The sequence below is a fragment of the Toxorhynchites rutilus genome, chromosome 1, assembly GCF_029784135.1.
Source record: "Toxorhynchites rutilus septentrionalis strain SRP chromosome 1, ASM2978413v1, whole genome shotgun sequence".
In the NCBI taxonomy this organism is placed as follows: Eukaryota; Metazoa; Arthropoda; class Insecta; order Diptera; family Culicidae; genus Toxorhynchites; species Toxorhynchites rutilus.
In genome coordinates, this window is record NC_073744.1 from 12,182,404 (window position 1) to 12,199,046 (window position 16,643).

The 16,643-nt window shown below is 40.2% G+C and overlaps 1 protein-coding gene across 10 annotated transcripts in view; it reads left to right on the forward strand.

Annotated features, from left to right (window-relative positions):
* LOC129766673 (collagen alpha chain CG42342) overlaps window positions 1-16,643 on the forward strand; it is a 520,858-nt gene that overhangs the window by 448,085 nt on the left and 56,130 nt on the right. For 8 of the 10 annotated variants that reach the window (XM_055767263.1, XM_055767276.1, XM_055767284.1 and 5 more), the window contains 4 exons: window positions 10,340-10,526; window positions 10,590-10,750; window positions 10,814-11,023; window positions 14,852-14,914. In XM_055767263.1, the coding sequence (XP_055623238.1) occupies window positions 10,340-10,526; window positions 10,590-10,750; window positions 10,814-11,023; window positions 14,852-14,914 (621 nt within the window). Of the gene's footprint in view, window positions 1-10,339; window positions 10,527-10,589; window positions 10,751-10,813; window positions 11,024-14,851; window positions 14,915-15,110; window positions 16,336-16,643 lie in introns of those variants that run through there. The other 2 variants (XM_055767309.1, XM_055767280.1) reach the window with 2 other exon arrangements.

Consider the following 16,643-nt stretch of genomic DNA (forward strand, 5'->3'; position numbering starts at 1 on the left):
TTGCTCCGTTGAACAGAGGAGACTTTTCAGGTTACCGTTCAGCTGCTACGAAATGCATTTGATGTTCGAGTTTTCGTTTCAACGAGTAATTGGGTCAACGCTTACAAAATTAATTCACTTACCAGAGTTATGATCCTTTTGCAGAGACCTTTTCAGGTCACCCTTTAATATCTTCACGGCTACGAAATGCATTTGGTTTTCAAGTTTTCGTTTCGTCAAGTGATCTCTAGTTTGCGTTAGCATAATCACATCACTTACCACAGTGAATCCTGATTATTACCCCTTCCCACTAACAAACTATCCCTTCCATGATAAACGCTAGGGAACCACGCTATAGAGGCGACCCTTCTGGCCTTCGGGCGGCGAATATCATACTAACATTCCTACCCTTCCCCTGGTGACTGTAAGGACGTGGCCGGCGTCGTTATTGATCATTGAAAGCTCCAATCACCGAAAATTGCACAACGAGAATGATTTGCTAGTCCCAAGCGTCATTCTGTGTGTTCTTTGTGCAATTTGGTTGGTTCAGGTCAATCACGGAGAGCAACTACGAATTGTACAGTCTACCCAAGCTCAAGCTCTAATACTTTCATGAACTATATTCGGTTGCTTGCTTTTTGTTAATAACAGGAAAGAAAATCAAATTTCGTTATTTGTGTTGGAGTACAAAAATATACTCCGTTTTGGGGAGGTTGAATCAGATGACTATTAAAACTGAATGCAGACTGAGAAAACATATTTTCTGTAGTTTTTTCCTTCAATTACACCCTCTTCTCCAAATAAATACCAATAGAGCTTAAAAAATACACATAAGCAATATTACAGAGAAACTCAACTCTCGGTCTTTGACACCGTACGCGAGTATACGAGTTATGATATTGCACGCGAGTACAGGAGGATTAACAACGGCTTTTCATCGTTATTACACATGTAATCATGCAAAAATAACTCTCGGGCAACAACAACAAACAGCGACTGTCAGTTCAACCGACAGATGAACACCGCGAACATATTTACTCGAAATTCCTCACACATGTCATGTTCACATCGACTTCACTTCGAGATGTTTTCGTTCAATCTTCGCCATAACTTCTTCATATGGCGCCAGTTGATCACCATCATCGCTGTCGTCATCAATTTCCCCCCTCGACTCCCAGAGAAGTGAGTGTGAATCAGCTGTCGACAATTGACAACATACGCCCTTGTTGATAATGTTGACAATGAGCTTCCAATAGCTCATCCCGATCACGCACTCATCCGACAGTGATGTCCTTCTTGGTGTCAATTGCAACTCGTTGCGTTACTGCAACCACATCGCAGTAGCTGTTGGAAAACGCGCTCACATTAACGGGCAATCTTTTCGCCTCTTCGCAAGTGTTGCCACACGTACAGATTTATCTGGAATGATGCAGATTTTTTCGTTATTTTTGGTACAGATTCTGTACGGTATAGAGTACAGATTTTCGTCAAAATGTACAGATTGCTACAGATTTTTTTCCAATTGTGATATTTTTTACATTTGAATAAAGCAACATTTAGGTACATACCAACTTTACGCCGCAGTATCGCTTGGTGCTGCTGATCTTAAAAGCATTTACAATGCAATGATTGATCAGTTTCATAAGAACGAAATTCCCTACAAGGATCGTCTGGATGGATTCGCGTCGGACGGTGCGACGTATGTTTTGCCCCAGATCAACAGATTGAATCGTTTGTTCCGGGCTGAAAAACTTGAATTCACGATGCAACATAAAGAGCTGAAAGATTTTCATTTGATCATTCTCATATATTATCGATGGCACAGATTTTCGGAAAAAAGTACAGATGAGTAAGATTGTTTAACCCCTCCGGTACAGATTTAAATGTGGCAACACTGGTTGGAGCAAACATTTGCTTGAACGCGCAACAAGCGTGTTTGGGGCTAGGGATGTCCACAGAAAAATGATGTATTCAAGTTCAAACAGTTCCAAAACAGAATGTTGGTGCGTGGGATTTGGTTTCTGAAATAAGAATCGGTACTCTGGAGAAAAGTGTTACGCACTAACCATTTAATTGAGAAATTATGAAGAACCATCATATCTCTAGAATGCCACGGCATCCATAAAGTGAATGTTCTGATTTGTCGATTTAATTAATTAAATTGAAACCTCTCAACAGAGCATAATTTGCATATTTATTATTAGAACTTACATGTCATTAAGAAAATCACATGTTATTAAAACGAGTTCGGGTTTGTTGAAAAGCCCTAAGTCTCTAGTTGCAAATAATACCATGAAGCGTTAAAATTATAAATTTGCTTATGGTTTTCAATTATTTTCTTCAAAAAGAAATTATGATCGCGGTTTGCTCACCTCTGATCATGGTTTGTCCGGTTTTTAGAATTTGACACGGGTGAGTTAAACCGGAGCATTCAAAAAAAGTGGACTAACCTAGATCATGTTTTCAACTAGAAATACCAACATCAAAAATAATAACATTCGATTTGTAATAAAAAATGTTATAAACGTAACACGTAACCTAACGATAATTTTGATCATACCTCTCGTTACAAGCATTCCTCTCCCGTAACCCGTTTATTTTTGTTAAGCTGACTGGAAGCCTCAAAATTGAATTTAATCTCCCTGTCATTCGGAAAACTCCCCCTGAATGCAAGGAAAGCCAAAATAAAATCCAATTCTCCGAAGAGTAATCCGGTTTCGATTGGGACCCAAATCGCCTCCCACAAAATGACAATTAAAAAGCGAATTGCTCACCCCCACTCCCCACCCCCCCAATTAAATTCCCCCCTTTACAGATGCGTGTACAAGGGTAAGTATGTGTGCGCAGGTATGTCCTTTGCTACAACCGTAGATTACTGTTGTCATAGGGTTTTGGTGTTTAATTGAAAAACTGCTTCTTCTAACCCGTTTTGTGTTTTGTTCTAATTTCGTTTGTAGCCTAATCGTTGTTTATTTTAACGACACCCCGCAAACCCGCCCACCAAAATGTACGCACTTTTGCAGTAGAAATCGTAGCACTTTTTTCCCTCACTCGTAAACAGCTTTGATCGCACTAACGCCTGGGTGGTGGGGCTTTGGAGACGGGAGCCGGAACCAATCGGGAAGGTAAGTACAGCGTTATTCTAATTGTCACACATGAGCTGCATTCCCACATTTACTCTCACCACTTGACGACAGTAGGCGGAAATATTTCGTCTTTTTTTTTCGACACCGACGCAAGATGTGTTGAGTCTCTAACTAAATGAGCGATGTTGTGATGCTCGAGTGGCAGATGGGTGGAGGGATGAGATGGAAAACGAAAAACGATGCACCACGATGAGACGACTCGAGTCGAGTCGGGTTGAACGTTGGCCATATGTCTCCTACGATTATAAGCAACCTGACACGAAACAAGGTGCGACAGAAAACTATGGTGCTAAATTGTTGTGTATCGAAATAGATTTCTTGGTATGGTGAAGGGGAGGGGACGACATGGGCGGAAAACCTATCCCAATGGCGTTCCGTATGGCCCATGCAATCAGGGACAGAAACAGATGGAAAAGATTTCCAACAAATTGTCCAAAAATAGAATCGTCCATATATGATGCCGTTCAGCGCAGAATATGGCATTTGAGCGAGAGACTGAGAGAGTGGAAGAGATTTTCTTTTTCTTTTACTGAGATTCCGAAAAGAGATGATAGCAAACTAATAGCGGTTTTCAAGAGTTGAAAACGATTACGAAATGTGGATTAAAACTATATGCGAGCTTCAACCGAGTTCTACAGGAGCTGTGTTGTGACTTCAGGCTAGGGATGCAAAACTACATTAACCAGATTTAATGGCAATGGTATGCAAAATCGCAAGTTGAGATACGTTGGGAAAAGATTCATTTTGTGAAGTACAGCCATTTAAACAACATTGCATACTTGAAATTTAAAAAAAAAACAAACTAGAACACGTTTTGCTAGAAGACTCAAAAACTATAAAACCTAAAATATTTTATTTTCGTCGAAGAATGAAATATAGGACATTGTTTATTTTTTTACGCTAAAAAATATGTTTTTAAAATTATGATTCATTTTTCTCAAAAACATACTTTTCGAAATTCTGAAAAAAATTTGTGAATAGCGCAGACAATAAACAACAAGTCATCCATACATCGGAAGAAAGGTACTTCTACAAGAAAAGAGTTTTCGAACAGCAACTTATTTCATGTTCTCTAAAAAAATTACAACTAGAGATCGAAATGTTCACCTACGTGAGAAGAAAAACATCCGTTTTCACTCACAGTTGAGAACATGCGAAGCGAGGATGATGTTCTACGCTCGCTTCGATTTCCGCGTGAAACGCGATGCCTATTTTCTTTTTCGGCGAGTTATGATTAGCCAAAAAAAACGTTGGTCAAGCTAGCTTTGATTTTTCATTCCTTGTTTCATTTTCCATATTCTCAGCACTAAATGAGATACGAAGAATCATTTTCATTGGACTTCAGAGAGACAGAGAGATATTTCCCCACATTCCTCTCTCAGAAAATGAACTTTTGGTGAAAAGGAAGAGACGAAAATTTGAACATTGAACAACTCATCGAAAACTAGATTGATTGACTGAATACTTATCTAGCAGCTGAACGAGAATCTCTGATTGCAACTATTCCTAATTTTGCTCAAAGTCTAGATAGTGATATAGTGTATTCAGAAAAATAGTAGATAATACTACTAGCGTTGGCAGAAAAAATCCATCTTCGACAGAAAAAAAGGCTTTTTCGTATGCTGAAGGGTGCAAGGAAGCAAATAAAAGCTTCTTTTTCAAAAGTTTCAAAAAATTTGTTTTTATGGTATCATCCTCTCAGACTGAACGTCAGCTTGGGACTGTACACAAAACAAAAGAATCCATACGATGTCAACGGGAATCGGACCAAGACCGGCTGGAATGCAAGGCTGTTTTACACGACTAAGCTATCCACATAGCCACTGGTGCTGTTGTACAAATGCGTGGTAATATTACACCTCATTACAAAATGATGTTGGAAAGTGTTTTCTAAGAATAAATAGGAGAGTATAATCGTGAATTTGTATCCTTCTCGGTCTCGGCCGTGTATGTAGCAAATTATGTGAAAAGCTTTAATGCGTGCTTATCTGCAATGTGTCTCTCGTTTCGCTCGCTCATATTGCCCTTATATCGCTGCAGCATATATATTGTAAAAATGCTATACCAAGATTCGGGAGTGGCACATTTTCCGTCATTTTGCTTAAAATTAATTTTGGGTGTAGCTTCTGAAATATATGACATTTTAGCATGGGAACTCCTGAAAAACCAACGTTTTACTCGTAACGTTAACCCAACTTACATTTCAATATTTTTTTCAGTTTAATTTTGAGATTTTTTACATATTAACAAAAAAAATCTAACCCAAAAACTGTTAAACCTCAATAATTGTGGCCAACTAATGAACTCTACGAAATTGTTTTAATTTTCATCAAAAAATACCATTCAAATTTAACAAAAATAACATTGAAAAAATTATTTAAAAAATTTAAATTCATGTTTTTTCAAATTCTGAAAAATTATAAATAAGCAGCCCATACAATAATCATTAATCTAATTATCTTAAGTATTAAGATTGTCTTAAACTTTGCCGAATACACCATATCGCTATCTAGCCTTTGGATTAGAAATTTTTTCGAAGAATACATGAAAAAATTGTTGTTGTTAGAAAAAAAAAACTCTTTCCGTGTCTAAAAGCCCATCTTCTGATATAAGAATGCCTTGTTATTTATTGAATTGCTATATTGAATAGCTATAGCGAATAAGCGCTGCACAGACAAGTGCAGAGTGATAAATGATACATGAATAATTACGTCATCATTCGGTTACCATTTGCGGAGAGCGGCGAATGGGAGAAGAGCTATAACGAGAGAGTTTTTGTTTCTCGCTGGAGCGGCGCTGCTAGTAAAACTTTGTGGTCTATTTGAAATATATTGATCTATCTAGCTAGCCAAATATTCACATAGTTTGCACTCTCTGACATTTATAGTTCAGGATTTGTTGCAGTAATTGCATATGAATCATTCGCTTTGCGTAGCATATGATTCTACTGTTTCATGATGCATGGAGAGGTTCGACATGTAATGAGTTAGAGGCAAATAAGAATGTAAACTTTCTGCACCGAAACCGTTCATGACGGTTTTAGTTTGCTCTCTCGTATATCATGAAGTGCAACCGAAGCAGAGAAATCTCGTTCTCTTTTGTGTCATGTTTTGAGCATCCGCTGCCGCTAATTCTTCATAGTAGGAGTCAGACGTAATTTCGACTGAGTTTTCGCCCTTTCGTTTTGTCTTGGAATACCTTGACCCTTTGATTTTCGGAAGTGGACAAATGTCTTCTGGTGTGACATTGAAACTAGATTCTTGGACGCTGATGTTAGTGTACTCGAGTAGAGATGTGTTTACCTGCAGTGATTGTTTACCGACCATCTGTGCTTCCGGGATGATGGGAAATGATTGCATCGCTTCTGGTTTTTCAACGGGCTGCAACTCAGTTATATTCGTGACCTCTGATGGTGCATACGAATCATCCGGAAACACATGAGGGGCCATATTCCAGATGCTCTGAATCCTGATACAGCGATACTCGTGCAAGCTGTTTTGAAAAATGCCGTTCCCATCAATTCAGCAACATCTCCTATACCAATCACTCTGCCTGGTCTTTAGAGCAAGAAAACTTTAGAGGTATTTGCATACTGACGCTTAAATGGCCCCATGAATGTAACTTCAAGGGACTGCATTTTATTGCTGCAATGGAAGGGTAGCACAAGAAATGTTACAAAGTTTATTTGCGCCTTTTCAGCAAATGCAAGGTTCTTTGTATGACTGCTGTGTCCATCCTCGATAAGCAAAGCTGGTACATCGTCACTTGGCCTGGTGTATTTCAAGAAATGATCAAACTATTCGAAAAATACTTCTGTCGGCATGTAAATCTGCTTCATTTAATATTGGAACACAAACAATTGCGTGTAGTTCAGTCATTTATTAACGAATTCATAATTTGTTTTTCATACAAATGTAGCATTTTCTTTACTATAAAAAAATTATTCATTGCTGTTTCGAAGAAATTCTCGTACTTTTCCCGTAATACGCACATTAGGCGACGCACACCCTTTTCGTCCATCGTTTTGGCGATTTGATTCCACCAGTTCTTCATTTGAGTCATGTTCCTAACAAGTTTTCCCTTTGCCTTAAGCCTCCGCTTCGTGATTGCCCAGTATTTCTCTATCGGCTGGAACTGGGGGCAGTTTGGGGGGTTGAGGTCCTTCGGTATTACGCTGACCCCGTTCGTTGCGTACCATTCCATAACCGTTTTGCTGTAATGGCAGCTTGCGAGGTCCGGCCAAAACATTACTGGACGGTCGTGGGCACGAATAAACGGCAGAATCCGTTTCTGTAGGCACTCTTTTTTGTAGACTTCTGATGTCATTGTCTTGTCAGTGAGAAAGACTTTGGTTTTCTGTCCTAAACTGCATATCCCCTGCCAAATCATGTACTTGCGGGCGAATTTATCCGCAAACACGAACTTAAATTTTGCAGGTACATCCCCCTGAGCCGTCGCCAAATAAAATTTTTTACCTGGGATTTGCCCAAAGTCCGCCTTCACGTAGGTCTCATCGTCCATCAGAATACATCCGTCGAACTTGGTCAGCACTTGGTCGTACAGCTTTCGAGCACGGATTCTGGCCACATTGTTCTGCTTCAGCGTCCGATTTGGCTGTTTGCTGGCTCGGAATGACCTTATTCCTTCCCGGAGACGAATTCGTCGCACCGTACTGTGAGCGGCCTGGAACTTATTGGCCAAATCGCGGTCTGAAAGATTGGGATTCCTCTTGACGGCCTTGATGACTTTCCCACGCAGTTTCCGGTCGACAGTTCCACTCCGACGCTTCGAATGCGGCTTCCGAGCCGTCGTCAATGTTTCCTTGTACTGCTTGATAACACGTCATACGGTATTTCTGGGCATTTTAAGCTGTTTAGCTAGCTTAGATGCCGACAACAATTGATTTTCAAGAAAACTGTGCACAATTTTATCTCTCCGTTCGGCTTCCATGGCGGTTGTTTACAAAATGCTATCGTTTGGTGTTATGACATAAATACATGGTGAAAGGTAATGAATTTCCCGACACGTGGGTGAAAAAAGTTTCCAAATCCGTCCACTAGGAGCGCCACAATGAGCAAAAGAATTTGTTCCAATATTAAATGAAGCAGACTTTACCCTAACGAATTACATCGGAATTTCATCCCAGTCGGGGTTCCTTTTTTAATTCTTCGTTCATCCTTGCCCGTGGGATGATTATGAAAGGCGCTTATTCTTCAATATTTTTTCATAGCGATCGAAGAAGGAATGTACTGCTGGTTTATGAATTCCTCGAGCACGCGTAGTACGATGTACCTTCTGCTTTTCGGAATATTTCTGAATTTCGCTGTAGAAATCCGAAAAGCCAGTCTCATCCTGCCATTTTTCTAATAATGTTTTCAAAGGATGGACAGTGGAGTTTCGTTCAGTTAACTCATATGTTGGTTTTAACACATCTTTTTGCCTAAAGCCATAAAACCGACATTCCAAGTCCAACAAATGTCGTCCCTGTTCCGCAGTGAAAATTCTCCCTCTTGGTCACATACGCATAGACATTTCAGGTGCTGCCAAACGTCTGATCAGTGTACTTCCAGGGATTTGGTATTTAATCGCAACACCATTAACGGACGTACCATCATGTACTTCTCTTCTGGTTGCAGCCACCTGATTCGACGCCCAAGTTTGGCGATTTGATTTCCGCTTGAACACGCGAGGCACTCCTTGGGAATAGAATAAATATCAAATGCATAAATACTATTTCACTGTTCATTTCACCCCCACTGGCAGCTTTCTGTTTCGCTCCACTAATACGATTTTTTGGATCATTAGAATTTTTCACCCATAAATAAATTTTTCTGTTTGGTACATATCAAAATCGCTTCAGTGTAAACTTACCTACCGAAAGATAAGCTCCAGTGAATCAAAATTTGAAGTTAAACCACTGAAAATGCCTAATATCAAGGCCGCAAAAATTACATCCGCATGTAGAAAACATATGATTTTCTATTTTTGTTTACTTTTCCCACTTTTGACAGGTCGTACATATTATAGGGTTGTTCAAATATCATAAAAAACATGTAGGAGGGGTGCTTATCAACATAAACATGAAATCCAACAGTCAACTATTCGAATCGGTTCCCTGGATAAATTGTCGCAGAAAACGACTGCAACAGAAACAACCACTCAGAAAAAGTGTAGTAGGCTATATTGTGGCACGGTATTGTATTTCAAAACAAAAATCAACCGGGCAAACGTAATGCACCATTCTGATTTTATTTTTAAATAGATCCAAAATCACTGCAATCCAGCCAGAAATGATAGAGTTGATTTTTTTCGTAAAATGTTCATCTTTTAGATTATCATTTTAAACCCTATACCTTCCCGTAAAAGGTGGCCCCATCTTATCAAGTTTCAGTGCCAGCAGTATTCTAAACGATTAGATATTGCAAAGATGCAAATCATTTTGAACGATTATGCCACGATTGATGACAGCAGAATCATGTTGACATTAGAACATGTTGGCAAGAAGAAGTCTTCATAAAATTATGAGACTAGACATATAAATAACAAACGGAATGTTAAAGTTATTTTTGCCATAAATCCACTCACTCTCTCTCAAGCACATATGTCAAAACGAATAAATCCGACAGCAAGAAGGAACGATATGTTCTGTCTCTGTCTCTCCCTCTCCCTCTCTCATATTGCCACAATTACTCATCGTCATCATCATCGTAGTAATCCGCGGAAAACCATGCCTCCGCCTGCTAACACACAACAAGCGATTTGGCAACAATAAATCACCAACTCACACACGCCGCCGCGCCGCAAACTGCCATGCTTTCGGAGGCCCACTGACAGGCTCTAAACTGCATCGTGCAGCTCAGAGAGTAGGCGGTTTACGCTCGCGAAACAGTGCGAAAATCTGTGCATATAAATTTCCCGTCAGTTTAATCCCACAGAATTGTTAATTATTTTGCTTATTGTTGTGGAAATCGTTTATTCATTGAATAGTTTGCTGTTGGCACAATGTTTTATTATTTTAAAGTTTCTCGACAGTAGACAACTGGAGGCGCGCCATCGTTTGCGCCCACGCCAGCCAGTGAAATGAAACTCTGACTGTTAGGAAAAAAAACAACACACAGACCTTCACTTTGAATCCATTCATCTGGAAAGAAGCTTTTCCGAAAGTGCTGTTTTAACGTCTTCAGTAATGTCTGTCCATGATTGTTCTCATTCAGGGCCCCGGCAAAGATGACGATTACGACGAGGCCATGCTGGCTCAGTTCCGGGGTCCACCAGGGCCACAGGGTCCTCCGGGACTGCCGGGGCGAGACGGTATACCAGGACAGAAGGGTGATGCGGGAGAGGTCGGTGCTCCCGGGTCGCTCGGACCACGAGGGCTGGATGGAATGCCCGGTGAACCAGGTAATTTGGAGACCGTGATTTTTGTTTCTTTCTTATTACGATTTTTGATTGGGTTGATTTCAGGAATTGAGGGACCTCCCGGTCTTCCAGGGTATCAGGGCGCACAAGGGGAGAAGGGTGATCCGGGTGATATTGGTCCGCCCGGGCTGATGGGGCCACCCGGTCTTCCGGGGCCTCCAGGCTATCCGGGTGTCAAAGGTGACAAGGGCGATCGAGGAGATTCCGTAAGCGCGCTCTGTTGTGAGATTTTTTTTCCCATCGTGAAATAACTGATAGAATCTTCCCAGAAGTTTAGGAAAATGCGACGGCGACAGGACACGGAAGGAGGAATGGCTGACGAGCCATATCGAGAAGTGTTGTATGGCCCACCGGGACCTCCAGGATTGCCGGGCCCTATTGGACACCATGGGCCCCCTGGACCACGAGGCTTCGACGGAAAGAAGGGTGACCGAGGCGAGAAGGGTCAGAAAGGAGATTACGGACCAATGGGACTGCCAGTGAGTATACACTCTACACTCTGTCCAATTTCTATGAGATCAGGTGATGATCTAGCTGCATTTTGTCATTGCAAACAAACAACGCTTCAATTTCCTTTCTAGTGTATTGGTATTGGTAACTACCATACACTGCATGATGTTCATATGTGTGTGTGCAAGCGCTGAGCGTAAACAAATGTTTTTGTATTTTTCAAGTGTCAAGTTTTTATAAGTCCAGCTACATTTTCCGTTTTCTTCTTCTTCTTTCTTTGTTTTTGAGAGGCTTTAAACTTTGTAGTTCATTCGCCTCTAACGAGTTTCCGTTTTGATTGTTTTGATCAGTGCTGGAAAGAACTAAGAAACTTAATTGACAGTTGCAATCGTCATGTAGAGGGGCTGCGATTTATGGAGCAAAACATTGATGGGGCAGCTGATCATGTCAGTAACTTCACACTGACATCATGCCTCGATGGAGAAACGCGAAAGCAGTGGGAGCAAACATTGGAACATGGGGAACTGATGAATCCATAAAGTTTCTCAGCATGTCATCCTGTGACATCCGTTTCATCCGTGAGTGCGTGTGAAGTGTGCGCAGAGTCGCAGTGAAAACAGCATCAGTATCGGCCATTCCCGAAAGTCCACTGTCTACAGCGTGTTCCAGCATTAAACGACCTGCAAAACAAGTTCTTTTGATGACTGCTTCGATGAACGTAGCATCGAAAGGTGGAAGAAAATTTAAGCTGCGTGTCCTCCTCGATTCTGGATCTCAAGATAACCTTATATCTGAGTTTGCTGTCAACTTATTGGCACTTCCAAAGTTGTTGGTGTAGGGTGCAAAATCTCGAATTCTACATCGTGTGATAATGAGACAATGTTCCGATTACAATGGATTCCAAAGTGACGTGAACTGGTTGATGACAAGGAAGGTGACAGGCAAAGCTCCTTTCGTTCCTGTTGACATCTAGGAATGGAACATTCCGCCAGGCATTGTGTTAGCCGATCCCAAATTCAACGAGTGGACCTACTGATTGAAGCTGAACTATTTCTCCAAATTTCTCCAAAAGCAAACTCAACAGAAATTAGCTGAAGGTCTACCCACATTGTATGAGACACAATTTGGATGGGTATTTGCAGGTGTTTTCAATGAGTTCGAAACTGAAACTTTTGCGTGTTGTGTGTCACCAATGAGGATCCGTTGTGGAAAAGAAATTCCAAAGTATTTCGAGCCAGAAGAGCTTGCTGAAGAGAAAGTGCCGACCAGCGACGAACAACAGATAGAGGATCATTTATGCAGAAAGTATCGACGTAATGAAGATGGTTGATTTGTTTATTTTATTTATTATTACAATTACCAACAGGCCTGAACATTAGTGCCCTAATGATAAATTTAATATATACTATATACTTATTGTCTAAGAGCGAATAAAAAGACTTCTTCAAATTAGAAGGAGTTAGGTTGAAATCGAAGAAGGTGAAGCAACGGTCGAAGACGCGACACATGCTTGAAACGGGCTCATTATACCCGTTATTGGTACGTGAGGAGGGTATACGAATAAATGTGCGAGTGCGCAAATTTCGTGATGTTATATTGAAATTAATGGATTCGAGAAGATCTGAACAGTCTATATTAGAGAGAATTAGGTCAGATATGAAGGTCGCCTTAGCGACGTCCCTTCGTAAACTCAATAAATCGAGCCCAATCAACCTACAACGATCTTCATAGCTAGGAAGATTAGAAGGATCGTTCCAGGGTAAATTACGTAGAGCGAAACGAACAAATTTATGCTGAATTGCCTCGATGCGCCGGACACCATTCTGGTAGTAAGGCGACCATACAACACAAGCATACTCAATGATTGAGCGAACCTGTGCACAGTAGAGAGCCTTGATACAGTGAATGTCCTTGAAGTGTTTTGTGATGCGGAATATGAAACCCAGGAGTCTGGGTGCTTTAGTGGTGATATACGAGATGTGCTCTCTGAATGTAAGTTTTGAATCAAGGATGACGCCAAGATCCTTGATGATCTCAACGCGATTTAAATGCTCATTGCGTAGTTTATACGAAAAGACAACAGGTGAACGCTTCCGCGAGGATGATATGACTGAGCATTTCGATGGATTCAAAACCATTCTGTTGATATTGCACAATTCAGAGAAAAGATCGAGTTGATTTTGTAAGTATACTGCGTCGTTAGTGCAATTTACGGATGTAAATAGCTTAAAATCATCAGCATATGCGAGTTTCTGACACTCCACGCAAGAGTTAACATCGTGGATATAAAGTAAGAATATGTAAGGACCAAGGTGACAACTTTGAGGTACGCCAGATGTCACTTCGAAAGGAGATGATATAGTGTCACTGATTTTTACTGCCATCATGCGATCTGTCAAGTATGAATGTAACCAGCTCAAAAAAGAGCCGTGAAATCCGAGACGTTTAAGTTTAGCTACTGCGATAGCATGATTGATTTTGTCGAACGCGGCCGAGAAATCCGTATACACAGCGTCAATTTGCAAACGTGATTGTAGAGAGCGGGCGATAAATGATGTGTATAATATTTGTGGTCCAATTACCGTGCCGCGTGCCCAACCATCAACTAGGAAATTCTCGAACTTTAGCGATGAAGAGATTTCTATCAAATGAGAAACGCCCATCCAACGACACGAAGATGAAAGAGATGGACCTAACCATCATCGAGGAACACCAAGACCTTGGCCAGTGCCACGAGAATTGCGAGGGCGACGATCGTATGGTATTTGATGTCAAGGAGAAATCAAATGGTGATCGTGAAGTGAAGATCGATCCAAGACAAACACGATATCAGTACGTGAATCCCTTGCGTGATACATTTTGATTATTTCGATTATTTGAATTAATCGAGCAATTAACTGACATCGCTACTCATGTCATACAGTGTACGATCTTTGGTGCAAAAACACGTGAAAATTATCGGCATGCGAGAAGTTGATGAGAAGTACGAGAGGTGTGTTATGACAAGGAATGTTTTCGAAAGGATACATTTTGCTATATACCATAACGAACAGTTCTTCAATATAAGACGGCAATTTTTTTTCACTTTTGACTTTGGTCAATGTGGATTGAACAGTATTTTACAACCAGGAACTTTGGTGGAAGCTTGTGCATGGTTTTCTCGGGATTCTGTGCAACCGGAAAACTCAAGATTGCTTTCACATCCATCAAAATAAATAGCAAGGACTAAATGTTCAAGAATCCTCTCCTACCGTTTCTGCGTAGATATCGTCGCAAAATGGATATCGTCGTAATCGATTAAGGACCAAAAACATGACTTATTGGACTTGCCAGCTCACCAGACATAAATTTTGTTGAAAATCTTCGGGGGATCCTAGCACGCAGAATCTAAGCTGAGGGAAAGCGGCACATCACGGTTGATGTACTCAATGCCACAATTTCGGTGATACGGAAAAATATCGAGAAATCCGATCTGCAGAATTTGGTAACTAGTATGCCAATACGAGTTTTCCAGGTTAATAACCGAATTAGCAAGGTATCCAATTATTGACATGTACATCTGCCGATTGTTTTGAATTTTTCGTTGAAAATACTTATGAATTTTGAAATGGTAATATAAAAACTGGACAGCTGAAATTATCATGTTTAAGCCTAATAAATAAACGAACGACTCTTTTGAACGTGAAATATACTTTATTCTAAGCGTTCAACAATGTATGAAAATATCCCGTTGAAATTCTAACTGTTTGTGTTACAACGAAATATACTCAAGGTGGTCTTATAGAAGTTGGACAAAGTGTATGCCTTGTGAAAAACTGATACTGATACTGAGAACAAATCATTCGTTTAACCTCCAGGGTCCAATAGGAATACGCGGCGATTCCGGTCCAGTCGGTCCAGTAGGAAAACCGGGTCACACGGTAAGTGAATTGGCAATTGATTTTTCCTATGTGGGCCTACAAAATGCTTCACTAATTTCGAGCATTTTCACCCCGTATACAATGCCTAACAGTTTGTGGGTGTGTGAAATCTCAACTATTGGGCTTTAATGTTTGGTGTAATCTTTTTTTTTTCTTTCCTCTGAATTGCTCACACCGGACTTCGTGATGACCACAGGGTTGGGAGTACTAATTTAAGGACGCCGTTCGCTTAATGCCATTTCTGTTAACCCAATACCAAAATCGATGCGGTTCGGGGAAATATTTTATTGTTCTATTTGTTCTTCAACTGGTTTGTTTTTCCTTTTCTGTCGACATAAGTTAACCAGCAATCGAGAAACTCGCGCCAAAAAAAGTATTATTCAAAAGTTAATGTTCCAAATGTATTATTTACGGATCTTGTCTTGGGCAGAAAGCAACCATTTTCATCCCTTCCAAATATAGGTGATAGTGTATTGAGGATATATTTGTTTTTTTAAAGCTAATCGTCCAGAGTAACCAGAAGAGATGGTGAAAAAAATAACTTGCTAAGACTTTGATTAGGTATTCGAGTATAGAATGGGAACGAAATTAACGTGGAAAAAATTGAAGTCTAAAAAGTACGAGGATTAGGTAAACACACTCACAAAATATTTTTATAAGTGTTTATAAAAAAAAAGTAGTAAACGAGAGATGTAAATGCGAAAACGAGATCGAAGAAAGTGCGATGTAAAATCTCAGAAGTTAAAAAAAAAAAACAAAAATTGTTGTTAGTAATCGAGATCTGCTCTTGTTTCAGTGTATTTTTTCGCTTTTTCGAGTTATTCAGCGTCACATCAAGACTCAAAATAAAAAAAATAAAAAAAGAAACAAAAAATGAGAATCAACAAACAGCTAGATGTTAAGTAAGGCAAATCTAAATACTACAAATGTTTCGTTGAATACTTTTCTTTAAGACATTTTGAATCTGGTTTCAATCCTTGTATTAAAGATTTTCCATCGAAGCCCCCATTAGGATAGGAAAACAAATTTTATACACTCACCCAGCAAACATATCTCTTTATGGAACATAAAACCAACATCTATCGAGAAAAAAGTATCATAACTTCCTTACCAACAAACTACTACTAAACTAAACTCTATCGTGTTGTAAGTTATTCTACTATCTTTCGATGCTAGCAAGGAAAATAAGGCAAACGAAAGCATACACGAATCTTAATCATCATAACCTCTTCTTAATAGCTGTCCATTTGATTTAAGCCGTTCATCCATCCATACGCGCCATCCACCCCCCAACTCACACACACACACACAGAGAGAGAGAAAAATGTTTGTTAAATATTGTAAAGAGTCATTATAGAAGAACAAGAAGAAAAAAAAATCAACAAATAAACAAGAGAGGTAAGAAAAGAGGGAAAAATGAATCAAGAACCTAAAGCTGCCCAATTGCAAACAGAGAAACATCCATTAGCCTCTCGGTGGCCCGCGTGGCGGCCAGGGCCAGCTAATTCCCTGATTTCCCCAGAAATCACTTTCGTCCATTCCTCCTTTTTTCTCGTCGCTTCGGCCGACCGGATTTGAACTTCGTTAGGAGCGGCCAGCAGCATTTTCCCATCTGGTCCGAGTGTGTGTATGTTACGATTCCGATAAGGCAGCACAGGGAGGATTTCGGGCTGGCTCAAATCATCTAAATTAATTGAGCAAATTGAAAGCAATTGACCCAAGCAACATT